The sequence below is a fragment of the Filicampus tigris genome, chromosome 15 (assembly GCF_054856515.1).
Source record: "Filicampus tigris isolate MCC_2025a chromosome 15, RoL_Ftig_1.0, whole genome shotgun sequence".
NCBI lineage: Eukaryota > Metazoa > Chordata > Actinopteri > Syngnathiformes > Syngnathidae > Filicampus > Filicampus tigris.
In genome coordinates this window covers 535,583-554,930 of record NC_141231.1, presented here as the reverse complement: position 1 = coordinate 554,930, position 19,348 = coordinate 535,583, and the positions used below count along the sequence as shown (strand labels likewise).

General features: G+C 43.4%; 1 protein-coding gene across 6 annotated transcripts in view; it reads right to left on the bottom strand.

Annotated features, from left to right (window-relative positions):
• dennd1a (DENN/MADD domain containing 1A) overlaps window positions 1-18,568 on the bottom strand; it is a 116,117-nt gene extending 97,549 nt beyond the window's left edge. For 3 of the 6 annotated variants that reach the window (XM_086054528.1, XM_086054531.1, XM_086054530.1), the window contains exons 1-4: window positions 18,184-18,567; window positions 8,878-8,942; window positions 7,271-7,314; window positions 5,248-5,297 (exon numbers count right to left, since the gene is read on the bottom strand). In XM_086054528.1, coding sequence (XP_085910654.1) covers window positions 5,248-5,297; window positions 7,271-7,314; window positions 8,878-8,942; window positions 18,184-18,200 — 176 coding nt within the window. In that variant the 5' untranslated portion in view covers window positions 18,201-18,567. Of the gene's footprint in view, window positions 1-58; window positions 5,225-5,247; window positions 5,298-7,270; window positions 7,315-8,877; window positions 8,943-18,183 lie in introns of those variants that run through there. The other 3 variants (XM_086054532.1, XM_086054533.1, XM_086054529.1) reach the window with 2 other exon arrangements.
• Between the last annotated feature and the right edge of the window lie 780 nt (window positions 18,569-19,348).

The following is a 19,348-nucleotide window of genomic DNA, read 5'->3' as shown; positions in this document are numbered from 1 at the left end:
ACAGGTAACAAACTCAATGATAATATTCCAAGTATAAAAATGAGTATTCCGTGATTACCTTGGTACCAGTGCCATAGCAGAATCCATTGCTCCGGTGTCCAAGAATGAACCGTGGCGTCAAGTTGGTCATACCATTTGTTCACTCCACAGTCATTTCCACTACGGCTGTTGTAATCCATGAGCTTTTTATAAGTCTTGTTTTAACTTAGCAACTTCCACGGACTTGCTTTGCCATTTGAACAATGTTTAGCTCCCTTAGCTGGGCAGTAATAAAGTGGTATGTGGTCTTTCCTTGTCATCGATTCAAAGTCGCGCTGGATGTGTTAATTCCCGAAAATGCTCAAAAGAGCCTGCACCTCTTCGTCTGTCCATTCGCTTTTCTTTCATTCTTAAAATATTGCGACTAGAGAGGACAGCTGGTCTATACTGCTTACTACACCCTAGAAGTTAGCGGTTACCAGTAGCTAATGGCGGCACAAACAACACAAGGGGCTACAAAAAACAACAAAATGGGACTCCAGCACCCTGTTTTTGAAGAGAAAAAAACACAAGGAAGGGGGAAGGGGAGAAAACAACCCCAGTTTGAACAACTAATTGCCACCACTTCCCAGTGGGCTGCGGTGCAACAGAAGAGGGGAGAGGAATTGGGGGAAGGAAACGAAAAGGTGTTGATGATAGCGTTATGTATTGAGTTGTGATCATCATGAGTGTGTGTAAATCTGCGTCCTCCGTCCCAGTCGGTACGCCAAAACACAACGTCTTGTTGCGATTGAGACGACCGCGCTAGCTCCTACACAGGAACACGAAGCACAGGAGAATGAGGAAGTAGGGAGATAAGGGGGAGTCCAGCATCCAGTGGCATCAAAATCTTTAAGATAAGACTCAACGATAATAATTGTTTTGGGATCAGGTCAACAATAATTTCAGTCACCCTTGAGTCTTTCACTGGTGCTCTCGATGGGCATCAGTTGGCCAAATTGATGTTCAATTCATTGTGGCGAGCTGCTAAGTTCTCCACAATGTTATCCAATCAGTCGCATTCAATGTGCGATTGAGTTCACTCATCGCCTGAGTCTGGGTGTTGACCACCACAAACCATCAAGCATGACCGTCAGCTTGCCTATTTCCAGTAAAACTGACGGCCTCTTGTGAATGTTGCGCTAAATCAGAAAATTGCCAGCTACAAACAGCACAATACCTGTTTTCAGAATCCAAAAATGTATTTGTCCTGCAAGGAAAGAACTGACAAGTAAACTGTCATCCACTTGTTCCGGGAATCCAAGGTAAGTCCAGCAGCCATTGTTCCATCTGGACAAGTAGGTTTCCTCTTCTCTGCGCTTCTTGTCGAGAAAATTTTGTCCATTGTGTCAAGAGACCAGCTTTACCAAAGTGATGGAGCAGCTAAAATTTCAAGAACAAAAGAATCTATCTTCTCATGTCCCCAAACACACTAGATTATCTGTGAAACATAGTGGAGGTAAAGTTGTGACTTGGGCTTGAATGACTTCTTCTGGATGACCTCACCAATCTTCATTGATGATCACACATCAATGGATCATTAACACATGTTGCAAGAAGAAAATGATTTCAGAAGTCTAGAGCAGTTTTTATCGAACTTTTTTGAGTCAAGGCACATTTTTTCATTGAAAAAATCCTGCGGCACACCACCAGGTGAAATTGTGAAAAAAAAAGCTTATTTTAACAACGTAAGTGTTATATTGTTTATATAACCATTTTTTAACATTGAAGAATGACGTTATATTATAACGTCTTGAATAGGAATCAACCACAAAGAAAAACGTATTTTATAATGTTTCTTATTGATAGTGTGAAACATGGGCCTGTTTGGATAAAAATGTGTCACTAATTCGCTTGTCTTGAAACAACGACAATTAGCTACCTGCTGCTGCTGCTACCTGCTGGTATGGAAGAGTACTACAATGTAATAAAGACACGATTACGCTGCCAGGCGATAGACTGCACAGGCACACAAATTAGCAGAGCTGGGCAGTCTGTCCCTGGGCCGGACCGGTCGGACCCTCCGGCCCGGCCGGATGCCCATTTTTGGGGCGTAGGGGTGGGGGGTGACAAATTTTTAAAAATGGCTCGAATAAGCATGGCCAGAAGTTGATTTTAGTCTGGCCCACTAATCGGCCCTCATACATGTGACATGCTCGCAAGGCGGCCAAAAATCATCTCAGCCTACTCAGTGAAAGGTTTCTTTTTAGGCTTCTTTCTACTCCCGCGTCTGCACGCGTGACAACTGCTGTTATAGGGATTATGGTATTGCCCCTCCACCCCCTCTTGCAATGGTATGCCCCAGTTGCAGGTGGGAGGCACGGGTTACGTGATGTGACAATGAGGAAATACAAACACGCTTGAGCGTACGTTGCTGTCTCACATGTTGCGATGACATACAGTTTACCACACGGAGACGGATGAGCCACGCAGCTCGTTGCTGCTGCTGCAAAGTCCCATCACTCAAAGTAAACAAGCTACTCACCCACGTTCCCCCTTAGCCGCCACCTTCCAGATCGTTTTCGCAATAAAATTAAATGCATCGTTTAGTCATCCCTTAATGGTTGTAGCAGGCACGATATGCATTGTTGTCGTTGTTTTTTTGAAGCGACGCCAGCCAACTTGTTTCAAAACAATTTGTGTCCACGAGTATATTCAGACGCTAGCACATCAAGGTGGAGTTCGTGCACTTTTTCTGGCGTTCCCTACTTCCGGAAATACGCCATAGCAAACCTGCAGTGTATAGTGGTTTTATTTTGAAGGCCGGGAAGGAGGGGAAGTGTGCAAAATAAATAAGTAACTTGACTATGACTTCTGCGACTTCTTCTTCTACGACTCTTCTCTATAATTATTGGACCCAAATAATTATACAATACGACAAATCCAACCCTGGCCGGGGCTCGCAATGCAAGGGAGCACGCAGTTGGGTAAATACTACTGCCGCATTTGAAGCGTGTCCACAGCGGGTTCGAATAGTAAATTAGCCAGCTAATGATCCTTTAAAAGCCTCTGCCGTTAGCGTCTCTCCCGCAGCGACATCAATCACGGACGCTTTTTTTGGGGGGGGGGTCGGGGGGGCGGAATGGGGCGGGGTACCGACAATGTTTATGAATATGGCGGGAGGGTCGCAGACGGAAGAGTACCCAAGTCAAGGGTGGAGGGTCGCGGCCGGACCGGCAAAAAATGGTCAAGTGCCCAGCTCTGCAAATGAGATAATTTCCCACGGCACACCTGACAATATCTCGCGGCACAATGACACTGCAGGGGTGCCAAGTCAAATGGACGGAGGGCCAAATAAAACATGTTGCGACAAGCCGAGGGCCGGACTGACAGAATGTTCATTGAAATTTTTTAGAACGTCCAGATTGGATGGGGTCCTTCGCGCCTGCTGATATTGTCACGCTTTATATTTCTGTAATATATTTCTTTGCCTCTATGTTTGTCACTCCCCTGGCTGTTCTGTTTTTTATGTTCGGAGTTACTACATAAAAAATAAAATAAAGTAGATTACTGCTACTCTTGCGTACATCACTTCCGCTTATGACACGAGAAGAAGCCACTGCCCGTCAAAGTTTGCGTTTCTCCTGCCAAACTGGAAACAATTTTCTGGTTGACTCGGGCTGCAAGATTGTATGAACTGTACATAATGTGAAGTAAAACGGAGAGGAACATATGATTGGTATGATGTCTCCAGCTGACTCTATTTTAGAGTGGCAAGGTATGATTTGGATGCTCCTGTCAGAGCACACAGGCCCGTATTCCACTTGACACGTTTATTTATTGTGGTCTGCAACAACACAGACAAAGAATAACCTAGCGACATCATCCAATGCACATCCATTCGTTAACAATATGCCTAAACATTACAGTTCACTGTATTACGCAAATTAAACAGCCAAACAATACATACAATACATATTCACACGTTTCATCACTGGAATAGTTAGCATACTAGCCGAAATAACTCAGTGTTCATCAACGTGACATCACTCACGAGAACATATCTAGACTATTATGTACAGCAGTTACCTGACGCGAACCTAAATGATTAAATTCACCTTTTAACATTTACACACAACAACAAACGTGGTGAAACACGGGCATTTCTAACATGAAGTATTACTTGCTAAAGCGTGTTTTACTCAGAATAACTTTTCACCACAATCCGATTCTGAAAGCCACTAAAAGTGACGTGAAGTCTTCAGTCGGCACGTAGACGACCGAAGGACGATCCTCGCAAAAGTAGCGGTAATGTTCGTTTTAACAAAAGCTAGGGCGTGGCAATCATAGATGCAAAGAAATATATTACAGAAATAGTGTAACGAATCGGGTTATCTTGTGGTCGAGTTTGTGTCTTGCCAAGTTGTGTTGTTTCCGAGGTTATGAATGCATCGTGCATTGACTGAACGGTTGTCGTACTGTATTGGCGTCGGCTGCGGCCCACAGTAGCCGGTTGGACTAATAAAAACGTGAAAATTAAACTACGTCTGTATTCTTGGAAGACGATACAATATATTTTAAAGCGTGACGTCATCGGCAGGCGCAAAGGACCCGATCACATCTGCTACCCACATCGGCTTGCTGCGGGCCGGATCTAATAATAAAGCAGTATCATCCCAGGGGCCGTAGAAAACCTTCTTGCGGGCCGGATGTGGCCCGCGGGCCTTGACTTTGACATGTGTGGTCCAGAGGAACATACTGTCTGGCAATTTAAAAAAAATAAATCAACCTAGATCCAGAGCGCTTTTATCAAGCAGCAAGATAATGACCCTATATATACAACTATAAGGAGTTGAGAGCTTTGAAATTGCCAAGTCCAGACTTAAACCCAACAGGGCATGCCTGCTAAAATGGACACTGGTGGGGGTAACAACTGAAAGACATTGCAGTATAAGCCTGGAAAACCACCACATCATAAATATACAATAACTTTGTGATGTTAATGGGTCACTGGCTTTGCAGTTATTGCAAGTAAAGTATTCATGCTCAACTATATTGTTATTCACTTAAGTCTATTTTAAACCTAACCGGGTATAATATTGTTGCTCACCAAAAATATGGGTTTTCTTCACAAAGTTTTTTTTTTTTTTTATGTTAAAACCCATGTTTTTAGTCTGCAACAAAAATGTAAATCATTGTTCCAACGGTCTTGGAGGGGAGTGTAAATTAGATTAGATGGGCAGACAGACACACAGACAAACAGATAAGCATGGAGCTGTGTCAGTGTACCTATCCAAGCAGAATGGAAAGCAGAACTTTGGCACGGTCTTAATAGTTTCCTGTGGAAGACATGAAAATGATTAGCATGGCTAGTAATCACTTTCACTATGTCAATGTATAAAAACAGCACAATGTACTGAGACCGCTTTGTTATTTATAAAAAAAAAAAAAAAAAAAAAAGAATTTCTCCAATTCCATGACCATAAACAAAAGTGTTCACAGTTTGCCTGTATCTGCGTGAGGTCTTTTTTTTTTGCTGCAGCTTTATTGTTGAAATTATACAAAAAAGCTACAGCAAAAGTGTGAAGGGCAAAATGATAAGCCCTCTGAGAATTAACAGTCAATAGTTAGTGATGTACATGAACGAGTTCAATGAACGAAGGTTCATGAACTCGTTCAAATTTTGGTATAACGTGGACTAAACATAGTGTGCTTCTGCATATCAAGGAATTTTAAAAAAAATTGCTCACTAGCGCTCCCTAGAATTTTTTATCAAAGCAGCCCCAGTACGTTTCACCTAGATCTACAAAAAGTTGGTGGTATATGTAACAGCCGAAGACCTACAAATATGTTTCTTGGAGCCATATGCTACATCTAACAGGTATGGCGAAAAAACAACATGTGCCCCACATGTAGTGCCACCTACTGGCTAAAGGAAATTATGTTTTATTTTTTTATGTTTTTCTCCCAGTGGTTAACCAGATTTACCTCATATTTGCTCGGATGAATGTTTATGCCTTCATGATATTGCAACACGAAGTCTGTTCGTGAAAAGCCATGGCAACGCAAATTCGCTAAGAAAACACCACAACTTTTGAGGGTCTAAACATGCATAAAAACTCATGAAACTTTACAAACTCATCAGGCCTGGCACAGCATCAATATTTTATTAAGTTTCTGTGCAAGTTAAAAAAATGGCTCAGCAGGGCCCCCTACATATATTTCACGAAGCAGCCCCAGTTGCAAGTTTCACCTATATTTAAAAAGCGAGAGAGAAAAAAAGACGTCGTCATGACAACACCCATTCTCATACATTGGCCACCGTATTCTGAATAAAGTTGAATAACAAAACTGCAATTTACCGAAAAGTGCATTTTCCCACTCATTCATCACTGTGATATGTAGACTTGTGACTTTATTCATGTTTGGGTGTATCCTGGTGTCACACTAATAGCTGTCGAAGTTTGTGCAACATGCCTCTGGAATACAGGCTGGCTATGAATGATGCGGACTACAAGCGTGTAAATCGAATGTTAACCGATCATCCAGGCTGTCACGTTTGACTTGTTCGCTAAAGTACTGAGTGTGTGTGTGTATGAGTGCGTGCGTCCGTTTATATTTGTTAGCTCAACTCTGCGACTGTTTTCTGAGTGCGTGTGTGTTTACTAAGATTTTGTTTAGCGCGCTTGCACGCTCACCAAGTTTTCCTCGTAATCCATATGGCTCGTGGTGCAACATAATTGCTCTTCATGGTGACCGTTTTGGCACATCTTACAATGTTATTCCCACCGACGTCAGTCTCGTCAACCCCAAACCATTTACAGACAGACTACGGACGACATGGACTCGCGCCTCGCTATGAATCCCCGCTCGACACTCCATTATTTGAAACAGCTCAGCTGCAGTGCGGACAGAGTCACGTGACCGGGTCCTGCCCACTGATTCGGCGAATGATTATCACTTCCTCCTCCTCTGCCGTCAATGCACACTGATTTTCAGCATTTGCTCGTACTTTGCGGAGGTCGGCTGACTCGCCTTTCGAGGCAGTATTAATACTAGTTAATGTAAAATTACACATCGTGAAAGCAAGATTGACGATGATATCGATAACGATATATATCACCCACCCCTATTCACAAGCAAAGTGGATTGCTTTGGACTGTAGACCACTATTAGTGGTACAAGATAAAGGGTTAGAAAATGTACTACGGATACTGAGCTGATCCAACACTGATAACTACAGGTAATGGTCAAAACTTGTAATGCACACACAAGACAAAGAAATGAAAAATAAAAATTTGACAAAACAGACCACATCTTGGAAGTCTTCTGGGAATTTCCTTCGGATTGTAGGCTCTGTTAGAAAAACAAAATTAAGATAGCAGAATTATAAATACACAAAACAGAAAAATACAATGGGCAGTCAAAAATCAATGAGCCCAATCTAATTTAACCTAAGATTTTTTTTTCTGAATTTTTCAAGGTTCATAAGTTTGATACTAATTTGAAGGTTTATTCAAAACAAGTTTTGTTTAAGCTTGTCCTCTTCCTGTCAGACATTGTTGAATGCCTGTGAGGAGCAGAGCTGTGACTGAATTCCATGCTGTCTTTTGGACTCAAATTGATGAACCCATGTCTCATTCCCAGTCACTATACGCTTGCGAAAGGTTTCATCACCTTTGTTTCAATCAAGCAGCTCCTATTAAGCTTTAAAATGATCCTACTTGTGCACATTCCTGAATTGTGTGGGAACACAATTAGCACAAACCTTGGCAAAGCTTAGCTTTTTTACAATTTTTGCAGCACTTCAATGGCTTATTCCCAGAAATTCAGCAATGTCACAATGGTGATGCTACGATATGCTCTGATCAGTGCCTACTCCCAAGCCCTATTTCCAGGAGTAACCACGAAAATGGGCTGCCGCTCCTTTGCCAGTCACAGAGGTCTCTTAAAGCAAGCGCTTGTTCTTCGCCTTTCATCCTGTAAGCACACTTTGACTGTGCTGTAGCCTATTGCACCTTCCCCATTCTCATTTTGCAACCATTTAAAAATATTAAGGGGTGGTTCTCATTCTATAACAAAAACAAATCAATCACAGCTCTTGGCTTCTGATGGGCATCTAACAATGGTGTAATTTCCAAAATGGTTGACAGGATAAATTAAACTTATTTTGGATCACTAGTCTGATGCTTTGTTCTGTCTAATGAACTATGCGGGTTGATATTGTCCAGCACAGTTCTAGGTAACCTGACTCTATATCCATCCTAACAGGCTCTCTCATCACGTGTCCCAGGCTGCTCCAAATTGAATTATGTTAAAGTCAAACATTTATCTATGTTTTTTTTTTTTTAAAGAGGGATGGCACATTCTTGGTTAGGAAGTAAGAGTCCAAGTCCCCAGGGGGGGCAGTTAAATATAAACTTCAGTCCCTGCTCACTGTTAAACTCGCCACTAGTTCCATGAGATTAATCTGCTAAACACTGGCCATCACCAGCAAGAGGCAACGACGACGGAAATGACGACCGGAGACAGACAGAGACAGAGATAAGGAACAACGCTGCAGATGTAAGAATTGATATATGCAGGCAGCTGTCATTGGAAGTCATTCTTTTCAGTGTTAAAAGCAGCCATCAGCTGTTCAAAATAACAATGACTCTAAGAGCATGCTTGTATTTACTTCTTTTCTCCTGTGGCTCTCTGACATGAGTGTGGGGTCGGGTCGGGGCAGCATTGATTACACAAAAGGATTACACAATTCTTTGAGGAGAACTTCCTCCTTTGGATTGACTGGGCCAAACCAGAGGTAAGGGCTTTTTGGCAAAAACAACTCTGACCATGTATTGGTGCTGTCCATTAGGCATTGGTAAAATGTTACTAAAAAAGGTTCCTTTAACTGTTAAAGAATCTTAAGAAACGTACCTGAGCTTAATGTGCCTGGATGAACAACCTCCATATATACCTCAAAAGCAGATTCTGGACTTTCCCTAGAGAAGAGTAAAACAGCCAATGAAACCATTGGATTTATGGCTTAAACACAAACCCTCCAAGTAAGGGGTGTACAACTCATTGTTTAAAAGGCTTAAACGGACAAAAAGCCTCTGAAAAACAGTCATTAGTTAGAAGGCTGCTACAGTTTTAAGAGTTTTGAGTTAGTTTTTGAAGGTTAGAGGTTAATGACTTTTATTTAAAGTGGAAGTCAACCCAAAAATATTTTTTTCAAGAATACAGTATGTTCTGTGCAAGCCCACTAGTTGGCAAGGCATTCTGATAAATATTGCGTTTGAGGAATAAGAGTTAATCCACACTTTTAGCTATCTCTGGGGGTGGCCATTTTGTCACTTCTGTCGACTGAAAATGACATCACAACTGCTCATGGCTCAGGTAACGACCAATCACAGCTGACCTGCTTTCTGAAGCTGAGCCGTGATTGGTCGTTACCTGAGCCCTCAGTAGTTGTGATGTCATTTTCAGTCAACATAAACAAAATAGCCATCCCCTGAGATGGCTAAAATGGGGTGGATTAACTCTTATTCTGCAAACGCAATATTTATCAGAATAGTACACACAGTACAGAACATGTGGGAGAACATGCAAACTCCACACAGTAAGGCCGGGGCTTGTATCCACCATTGGTGCTAAAACAACTCACATTTCTCCATTGTGGGATAAATAAAGGTTATTATATGTTAAATATTTATTATATAACTAATACAATTTAAAGCTTATTTGCCCTCTCCCCTCATCTAACGTGTGCAGTGAAATCATCAGTCATTAATTTCTGTTTTAATTTACTGCCCGCACAGTCTTTTGTTGTATTATTGTTATTTTGTTAAGGCCTCGATAGACCAATCCGACGTTGGCCAACTGTGACAGACGCTTACCCCCTGTGGCGCCGGGCCGGCTGTCGGCACGTCACGCTGGAAAAATACACCGCAACCACACACAGCGACACTGACCATTACCACAAGTACCTTCTGTGCACGCGTGAGATGTAATACCCCTCCATACCATCGGCGGCAGTAGTCACTATTTCTCATGGTTAGAAAAAGCCAAAAGGAAAGCTATTGGCCGTGGCCGGATTATATAAACGTAAACAATGCATTCAGCTATATTCTTCGCTCACGATGAACTCCCGCGCGAAGTAAACCCTCATGTTCTTGACACGGTATTGTGAAATACTCACTTTGTCAACCCTCGCTCTTGTACTTGTAAGAAGATTAGGGCAGCAAAGGCGTGCTCAATGTTTATCTGCATTTGTCACAAGGGCTACAACTTGGCTTGTCACGATACTAGAATTTCAACTTCGATACCGATACCCAGTTCAGTATCGATACCCGATACCATTTCGATACCACGCGGAACAAATTAGAGCACAGGCTTTTTTTTTTTTTTTTTTAACTGTAAAACTTTTTTATTGCCAAAAACTTAAATTATCATTAATACAATAGGTTTTTTCAGAGGTAGTGCAAAAAAATAGTACAACTTCAGGATTCAACTTCGACATCCCTCTGTACAGTCAATGCCTGGAACCAATGACACATTTTAAGTTGTCTGAGCCTGGGGTAGTGTGAAACAAAGAAAGAAGTAGTGCAAAGAACAAAACACACAATTAATCAACAAAAAACAATTATTAATCTGTGAATTGTCTGAACTAGTGCAAAGAAATAACCATACTGTGCAACACCAATGGCACATTATTTTCAAGTTTTGAGGTAGTGGAAAAGAACACCCACCACTTACAGTAACATAAATTGACAACAAAATCTGTAAGTTGTCTGAGTATCGAGACCCAAATGTTTATCTATTAAGGCAAACCAACAAGTCACAGATAATAATAATGGTAATAATAAAAAAAATAAAACAAATCACATGAACTTCTCTGTTCTTCAATTTCATGAACTTTTTACAATTTGTGAACTTTACCATGGATTACTCAAAGGGCTGTTTTTAACCAGTATATATTTGAATACATTTTTTTACATTATTATCTAGTATTATTTTTCACAAGGGCTTTATTTTTGAGAAGTTCAAGACAATACAACAATGCAGCTGTGACTGAAAACATGCTACTGAACACTTGGCTAACCTTGTCTTGCTTTAGAAAGAAAATATATATGACAAACACAACGCTGCATTTTATGGGCAAGCAAGGAAGTCTATGTAAGCAGTCTATTTAAACATATGATGCATATGTGTATGCACAGTGTTTCTGTATATGCTGCAGCCGCGTATGCTATAAACTAAATATTAGCTGGATATGTGCATTTGAGTTTTGAACTTGGTGGTTCAATGTTGCCATTAGACGTACTTAGCCGATTCTGACTTTGGGTCATGAGCCGCAACGCGTCATTCTATGGCTCGGCGTCGGCTGAATGAGCCAGCCGGGCCGGCCCGGCCCGAGCAGGATCAGCGACCCCACGATGGGCGACCGCTGCCACCCCGGTGGCTGCTGGGGAGATCTGTGGGAAGGGCATCACGCTCAGAGAAGCCGACGCCACGGCCCGCGCTTGCCAGCCGGTACGAAGTGAGCGGAGGGGCTGACCGAAAGGACCACGGCAGCTCGAGTGGGGGCGAGCTTCCGTGCTATTGCGACACAGCTTCGGCTGCAGGAGCCCGGGGCGCACACTTTTTTTTTTTTTTTTTTTTTTTTTTTTTTTTTTTTTTTAAATCGGTCGTTCTTTGTAGCTCATGCGCGCGGCTAACTCGGGAGTCGACGAGCAGTCTGCACTCGGCAGAGCAGGGAGGGAGGGGCGCACGGGGCAGGCTTCGGCAGTGTGTGCGGAAGCAGCAGACCATTAGGAGCAGACGTTGGCAAAGTGCTGTTGGTATCGAAGTCAGTGGTTTGATATCGGTAATATCAATACCGCGGCAAGCTAGTCTTGTATCCGTTCAAAATGTTTAGTATCGAGTAAAATGTCGAGTATCTACATTTTTGACAAGCCTAGCTACCACAAACAATTATTTTGGTAGTCGACTAATCACCAACAGTAGTTGCGATTAGTCGACTAATCGGATCATAAGTAAATTGCGGCGTGTCACACCAGCAAGCAGTTGCTCTTATATAACCATAATTAGTTTAGAGATTGATTCTTTATGTATGTACAAATTAATGAGATGATACAACATTTAACTTTGATTAAACTTTGCAGCTTGTACCAGCAGTTCTGAGATGTTCATAAAGATAGTGCAGCTTAAATTGAAGTGCTTGAGTGTGGGCGAGCTTCCGTGCTATTGCGACGCAGCTTCGGCCGCAGGAGCCCGGGGGCTGCGCACACTTTTTAAAAAAAAATTATTTATTTATTTATTTATTTATTTTAAATCATTTTTTGAATACTTCGTTTGCAGCTCTCCCGCGCGGCTAACTAGGAATCGAAACTTTCTAAAATTTGAACAATTACGGGAGAACCGGAATGATGGACCCGGAATCAATCGATGCCTGGTTCTCGGAGCCCAACCCTAGCCCCCGCTCAGTCTCTCCTGCTGCCGGCCCCATCAACCCCTCCTGCTGTGAACGACACCCCCTCCCCCAACAGTCTTCAGCTCCCAGCCACATCAGACAGCAACCAATCCCGTCAGGTTAAATGGTCAGCCCCCTACATTTTCTCCTCACCAAATCTGGCCTTCTTTGGAAAAAGTTTGGACACTCCTGGTCAATACCCTGACATTGATGATTATTGTTTCGTTTGATGCAGGTTTGCTGCTTGATTCCTGTATTTTACATCAGGCATGTTTTGGTCAGCTATCCATCCATCCATCCATTATCTCCCGCTTATCCGAAGTCGGGTCGTGGAGGCAGCAGCTTCAGCAGGGAAGCCCAGACTTCCCTCTCCACAGCAACATCTTCCAGCTCTTCCGGAGGGATCCCAAGGCGTTCCCAGGCAAGCCGGGAGACATAGTCTCTCCAGCGTGTTCTGGGTCGTCCTCGGGGTCTCCTGCCGGTGGGACATGCCCTGAACACCTCACCAGGGAGGCGTCCAGGAGGCATCCTAATCAGATGCCCGAGCCACCTCAACTGGCTCCTCTCAATGCGGAGGAGCAGCGGCTCGACTCTTGAGTCCCTCCCGGATGGCCGAACTTCTCACCCTATCTCTAGGGAGAGCCCGGACACCCTGCGAAGGAAACCCATTTAGGCCGCTTGTATCCGGGATCTTGTTCTTTTGGTCATGACCCACAGTTCATGACCATAGGTGAGAGTAGGAATGTAGATTGACCGGTAAATTGAGAGCTTCGCCTTTGGGCTGAGCTCCTTCTTCACCACGACAGACTGATACAGGGTCCGCATCACAGCAGATGCTGCACCGATCCGCCTGTCGATCTCCCGTTCCATCTTACCCTCAATCGTGAACAAGACCCCAAGATACTTGAACTCCTCCACTTGGGGCAGAATCCCATCCCTGACTTGGAGAGGGCACGCCACCCTTTTCCGACTGAGGACCATGGTCTCAGATTTGGAGGTGCTAATTTTCATTCCGACCGCTTCACACTCGGCTGCGAACCGCTCCAGCAACAGTTGGAGATCGCAGCTTGAAGAAGCCAACAGTAACACATCATCTGCAAAAAGCAGAGATGCAATACTGAGGACACCAAACCGGACCCCCTCGACACCTCGGCTGCACCTAGAAATTCTGTCCATAAAAGTTATGAACAGAATCAGTGAAAAAAGGGCAGCCTTGGCGGAGTCCAACCCTCACTGGAAACGAATCCGACTTACTGCCAGCAATGTGGGCCAAACTCTGACATCAGGGACGGGACAGCCCTTATCAGGGGGCTTGGTACCCCGTACTCCCGAAGCACCCCCCACAGAACTCCCCGAGGGACACGGTTGAACGCCTTCTCCAAGTCCTCAAAACACATGTAGACTGGTTGGGCGAACTCCCATGCACCCTCGAGGACCCTGCTGAGGGTGTAAAGCTGGTCCACTGTTCACGGCCGGGACGAAAACCATATTGCTCCTCCTGAATCCGAGATTCGACCTTCCGACGGACCCTCCTCTCCAGCACCCCTGAATAGACCTTGCCGGGGAGGCTGAGGAGTGCGATCCCTCTGTAATTGGAGCACACCCTCCGGTCCCCCTTCTTAAAAAGGGGGACCACCACCCCGGTCTGCCAATCCCGAGGCACTGTCCCCGATGTCCACGCGATGTTGTAGAGACGTGTCAACCATGACAGCCCCTCAACATCCAGAGCCTTTATGAATTCCGGGCGGATCTCATCCACCACCGGGGCTTTGCCACCGAGGAACTTTTTGACTACCTCGGTTACTTCAACCCCAGCGATAGGAGAGCACACCTCAGAGTCTCCAGGCTCTGCTTCCTCAGTGGAATACGTGTCGGTGAAATTAAGGAGGTCTTCGAAGTATTCTCCCCACCGACCCACAACGTCCCGACTTGAGGTCAGCAGCACCCCATCTCCACTATAAACAGTGTTAATGGTGCACTGCTTCCCTTTCCTGAGACGCCGAATGGTGGACCAGAATTTCCTCGAAGCCGTCTGGCAGTCATTTTCCATGGCCTCCCCGAACTCCTTCCACACCTGAGTTTTTGCCTCAGCAACTGCCAGAGCTGTATTCCGCTTGGCCAGCCGGTACCTGCCAGCTGCCTCCGGAGTCCCGCAGGCCAAATAGGCCCGATAGGACTCCTTCTTTAGCTGGACAGCATCCCTTACCGCTGGATGTCCACCAGCGGGTTCGGGGATTGCCGCCACGACAGGCACCGACCACCTTGCGGCCACAGCTCCGATCGGCCGCTTCAACAATGGAGGCACGAAAGATGGTCCACTCGGATTCGATGTCCCCTGCCTCCCCCGGGACGTGGGAAAAGTTCTGCCGGAGGTGGGAGTTGAAACTCCTTCTGACAGGGGATTCTGCCAGACGTTCCCAGCAAACCCTCACAATACGTTTGGGTCTGCCAGGTCGGACCGGCATCTTCCCCCACCATCGGAGCCAACTCACCACCAGATGGTGATCAGTTGACAGCTCCGCCCCTCTCCAATGAGACGACTACAAAGTCGATCATCGAACTGCGGCCTAGGGTATCCTGGTGCCAAGTCCACATATGGACACCCTTATGTTTGAACATGGTGTTTGTTATGGACAATCCGTGATGAGCACAGAAGTCCAGTAACCGAACACCGCTCGGGTTCAGATCGGGGGGGCCGTTCCTCCCAATCACACCTCTCCAGGTCTCACTGTCATTGCCCACGTGAGCATTGAAGTCCCCCAGCAGAATGATGGAGTCCCCAGGTGGAGCGCCCTCCAGCACACCCTCCAAGGACTCCAAAAAGGGTGGGTACTCTGCACTGCTGTTTGGTGCATAAGCACAAACAACAGTCAGGACCCGTCCCCCTACCCTCAGGCGGAGGGAGGCTACCCTCTCGTTCACCAGGGTAAACCCCAATGTACAGGCGCCAAGCCGGGAGGCAATAAGTATGCCCCTACCAGGGGCATAAAGCCCCAGACAACTTAGCTCCTAGGATTTTGGTCAGCTAATGAGTCCTAATAGCGTGCCGCACAAGTGCTACTTGCGTGACGTCAGATCGTGAACCAGAAGAGGGTCAACATAGAACAGAGTAAACACTGCTGCTATAGAACCGAGCAGAAACGACTCCAGACACTACGACCGTCCACAAGGATGTAGTCACGTCAGCTGTCCCAGTCTTTTTCAAACTCTGTGCCTCGGCACACTGGAGATATTGTCAGGTGTGCCGTGGGAAATTATCTAATTTGTGTGCCTGCACGGTCTGACGCCTCGCATCCTAATCATGTAGTTTCTACATTATAGTATTCTTCCATACCAGTAGGTAGCAGCAGCAACAGCAGCAGGTAGCTAATTGTCTTTGTTTAGAGACAAGCAAATTAGTGATGCATGTTTAACCAAACAGGCCCATGTTTCACACTGAGTATCAATATGAAACATTATAAAATACTTTTTTCGTTGTGTTTATTTAATTCCTATTCAAGACGTTATAATATAATTTCATTCTTCAACGTTAAAAAACGCTTATATAAACAATGTAACACTTGTTAAACTTGTTTTTTTGACAATTTCAGCTGAAGGTGTGCCACGGGATTTTTTCATGAAATAAATGTGCCTTGGCTCAAAAAAGTTTGAAAAACACTGAGCTATCCAGCCGCCGGCTTGGTAAGTAGAGTGCAACAAGCAACAGCAGAAAACAACGTGATGCGGGCGTACAATGTGGGCATTTCTGTCACACTGAGCAGTGCGCACGGAAGTCGATACAAAGACATAATTAACATACATTACCACCATCGGACAGTAGGGTCCAAATCTCTACCTTTGGGCAAATTCATACCATATATTAAATATACCATCTGTACCGTGCACTCCTACCCTGCATATTCATGACACAATATAGGAATGTCATTATCAAATATGTTTACAATCAATTATGCTATCGATTATTCCATTGATGAATTCAATAATCTGATACAATTTTATTTTGCATTAAAGTGTATTACAAATTTGATAATCAATCAGTTGTGAGTTAATCGATTAATTTTTGCCAGCCAGTTTCCTCCTGGCTCCAAAACTGTGCTTTTGTGCTGTGTCTCTGAGCTTGTTTACCTCTGCTTTTGTATTTGCGATGAGATTCGCACCAAACAACGCACTTTCGGATACAAGCACGTCCTGTACTTCAAAGACCAACATTCCTTGCGGTTGAGCAATGAACATGCGCAGAGTGTTTCGATCGTGTCTCTTTGCGCGCCGGCAGTATCTTTTACTTTTTCGCCCTCCTCTCCTCCTTCTCCATCCACTTCTCAACAATAATGATAAGTACAGCATCTTATGCTTTTTATTTTATTGTATTTTCATTTTTTCAAGGTATTTTGACGTAAATTTCAACGATGAAATCCGAAATATGCGGAAATTCGTGTTACATCTCCAGTGTAGGAACGGCACTCATGAGTAAAATGAGGACTTCCTGTATAATACAGTAAGTGTCAATGATTGTTTCATATTTAGCGTCTTTATATTGTATTATTTGGGTCTTTACAAAAATATTACTTCTGTGTAGTTACTTTTTTTGCATGTTATGTTATTTTTCACTATAAAATCAAACTGAATATTTTACATTTTGACATTTTCTGGGCTTTTCTTTGTCTTGTTTAAGCCATTCCTTATGGAAGGATTTAACCTGACGTGTAAAAAGGGGGTAAAAAGATCAATAATTGCTAATAAAAAATTGCTCAATCGAAGTATATAAAAGTATATAAAAAAACTATATTGAATATTAGCCATAGCAATGTGTTGATTTCATTGTATTTATCTATCTATAAATTTCAACTTGCCCGGTCGGGTCAGTGAACTTCGGGTGGCCCTGCACAGTCATGCAATGGCCCTGGGCAATCAGGCCGCTGTTAATGTTGAACGCTTGGAAAACTAAGTTTCAGATTTTATCACGGCTTCTCCGTAAACCGTTTTTTCTCGATTTGGAACAGTTTCTGCGAGGCTATGGTTGCTGTTGCACAAAATGTTGAAGTCAATGAAGAATTAAAAACTAACAGATTCAATAAATACAAGGCTAATGGTTGCTATAGAAATAATCACTTCCCAGATGTTGGGGAGGTCAACTGTCTCACTTAAACAGATGAAAATTAACAAGTGATAGTAGTACAATAATGGAGTATATAAAGACATTGTTAGACAAAACCTCACTTTGACGTTGTTAAATCTCGACGTTTGGAATGTATTGATGTTTTGGGTTGACCAAAGGCACTGCTGTTCATTAAATAAATCCAGTCTTCAAAAATACAAGTTGAATTACGCTGTATAAAACAGCTACTTGGACAGACGCGGCAAGTACACTTCATCAATGCTATTTACAAAAATGTATTACAAAGTAATATAAATTACCTTCATAACACACTGAAGAGCTACTATTTCTACTGCTCCGCGTCAATTTATATATGTTCCCTCTCAATAAAACGCAATACTTGGTTGCGGATGTCATTGACAGCACATGGTATTTCATTTTTCCCCAATTAAACGAGAGTTTGACGTCGTTGAACTAATCCACCAAAAATACAATGACGACCAAGGCAATGTTGTTATTGTTAGTTCATTTTTAGTTGTTGTTAGTTCATTTTTAGAGAGCACGACTGTTTCAGTCTCGGGCCCATAAACTGCACGTAATTTGAGCAACTGCTCCCTGAGAAAAAGCTGACGGAACCAGACATGCTAATAATGGGACAGCAAATATTTCTTACTTGATTCTGGATTCCATCTTTCGGTCCGGAACACATTTAATTGCAGTAGGTTATAACAGAAACCGAAGCAAATATTTCTGTCACGTTACATAGAACTAAACAAACCCACGGTGTCCCGCAATGAATTGTGGGAGTTGACGTTTTACGGCAGTGGTGTTGCCAATACCGCAATACGCAATGTTCTCGTGACAGAAACTACAACTTCCAAAATGCTAAGTAAGAAAAGTCTCGTGACTAGATGACAGTCTGTACCGTTCTTTTTTCACCCTTTTAGTAAGAATCTCCAAAACACTGTGGCATACATCACGTTCTGCACAGAAAATTACAAGTTAAGGCATATGGGGAGATAAGATTAAATCAGCATGTTGAAAACACAGATTCAAATAAATAACTGCAAAAAAAGACTGTCAAAGCTAAGTTTAGAAAACCCTATGATAAAAAATAAAAATAGACAATGATTTCCCCTCGCAGAACGCATGTCATTAACCTGGCAGCTGGTGTAACTTTCGGAAGGCTATAATAAATAATTCATTATATTCATTTATGTGACATTGGACAGTTTAAAGTATTGTAATATCTGTTCCTTGTTTTGTGCATGTGCTTGGCTGGGCCTATGAGTAGTGAGTGACGTCATAGCGAGGGGACGAGCCAGGTTAGGAGGGCTCGAGGAGTGAGTTGAATGATGGAGCGCATGGGCGTGAGTTGTGGCCACCAGCAGCTCTTGTGTGAATGTGTTCTTTTTTCGTTACGATCTATGATTAAAACGACGATCAGATTGCATCAGCGATTGTGTGCATCTTTGACCACTTCGAGGGGCATTACAGTATCCTCACAATAATAAATGAACAGATAATTATCTATAGCAACAATATTTCTATTAATCTCTTAAAGGGTTTTATGTTGCTTTCTACCGCTATTGAAAAGAAGGGGAAAAAAAAGGTAACCTACTCGTCCTTTAAATAGGAAGCAAAGACACGGTTTTACGTAACGATCTCGTAAATTTCTTCAAACTCTTTTTAACACTAACACGGTGGCCTTAAGATAAGATAAGATAAGAATGCCTTTATTGATCCCACAGTGGGGAAATTGTCATTGTTACAGTAGCAAAGATATAGGTCACACAGGGGCGGCGGCATAATGTGGCCATTAATGTATAACATTGACG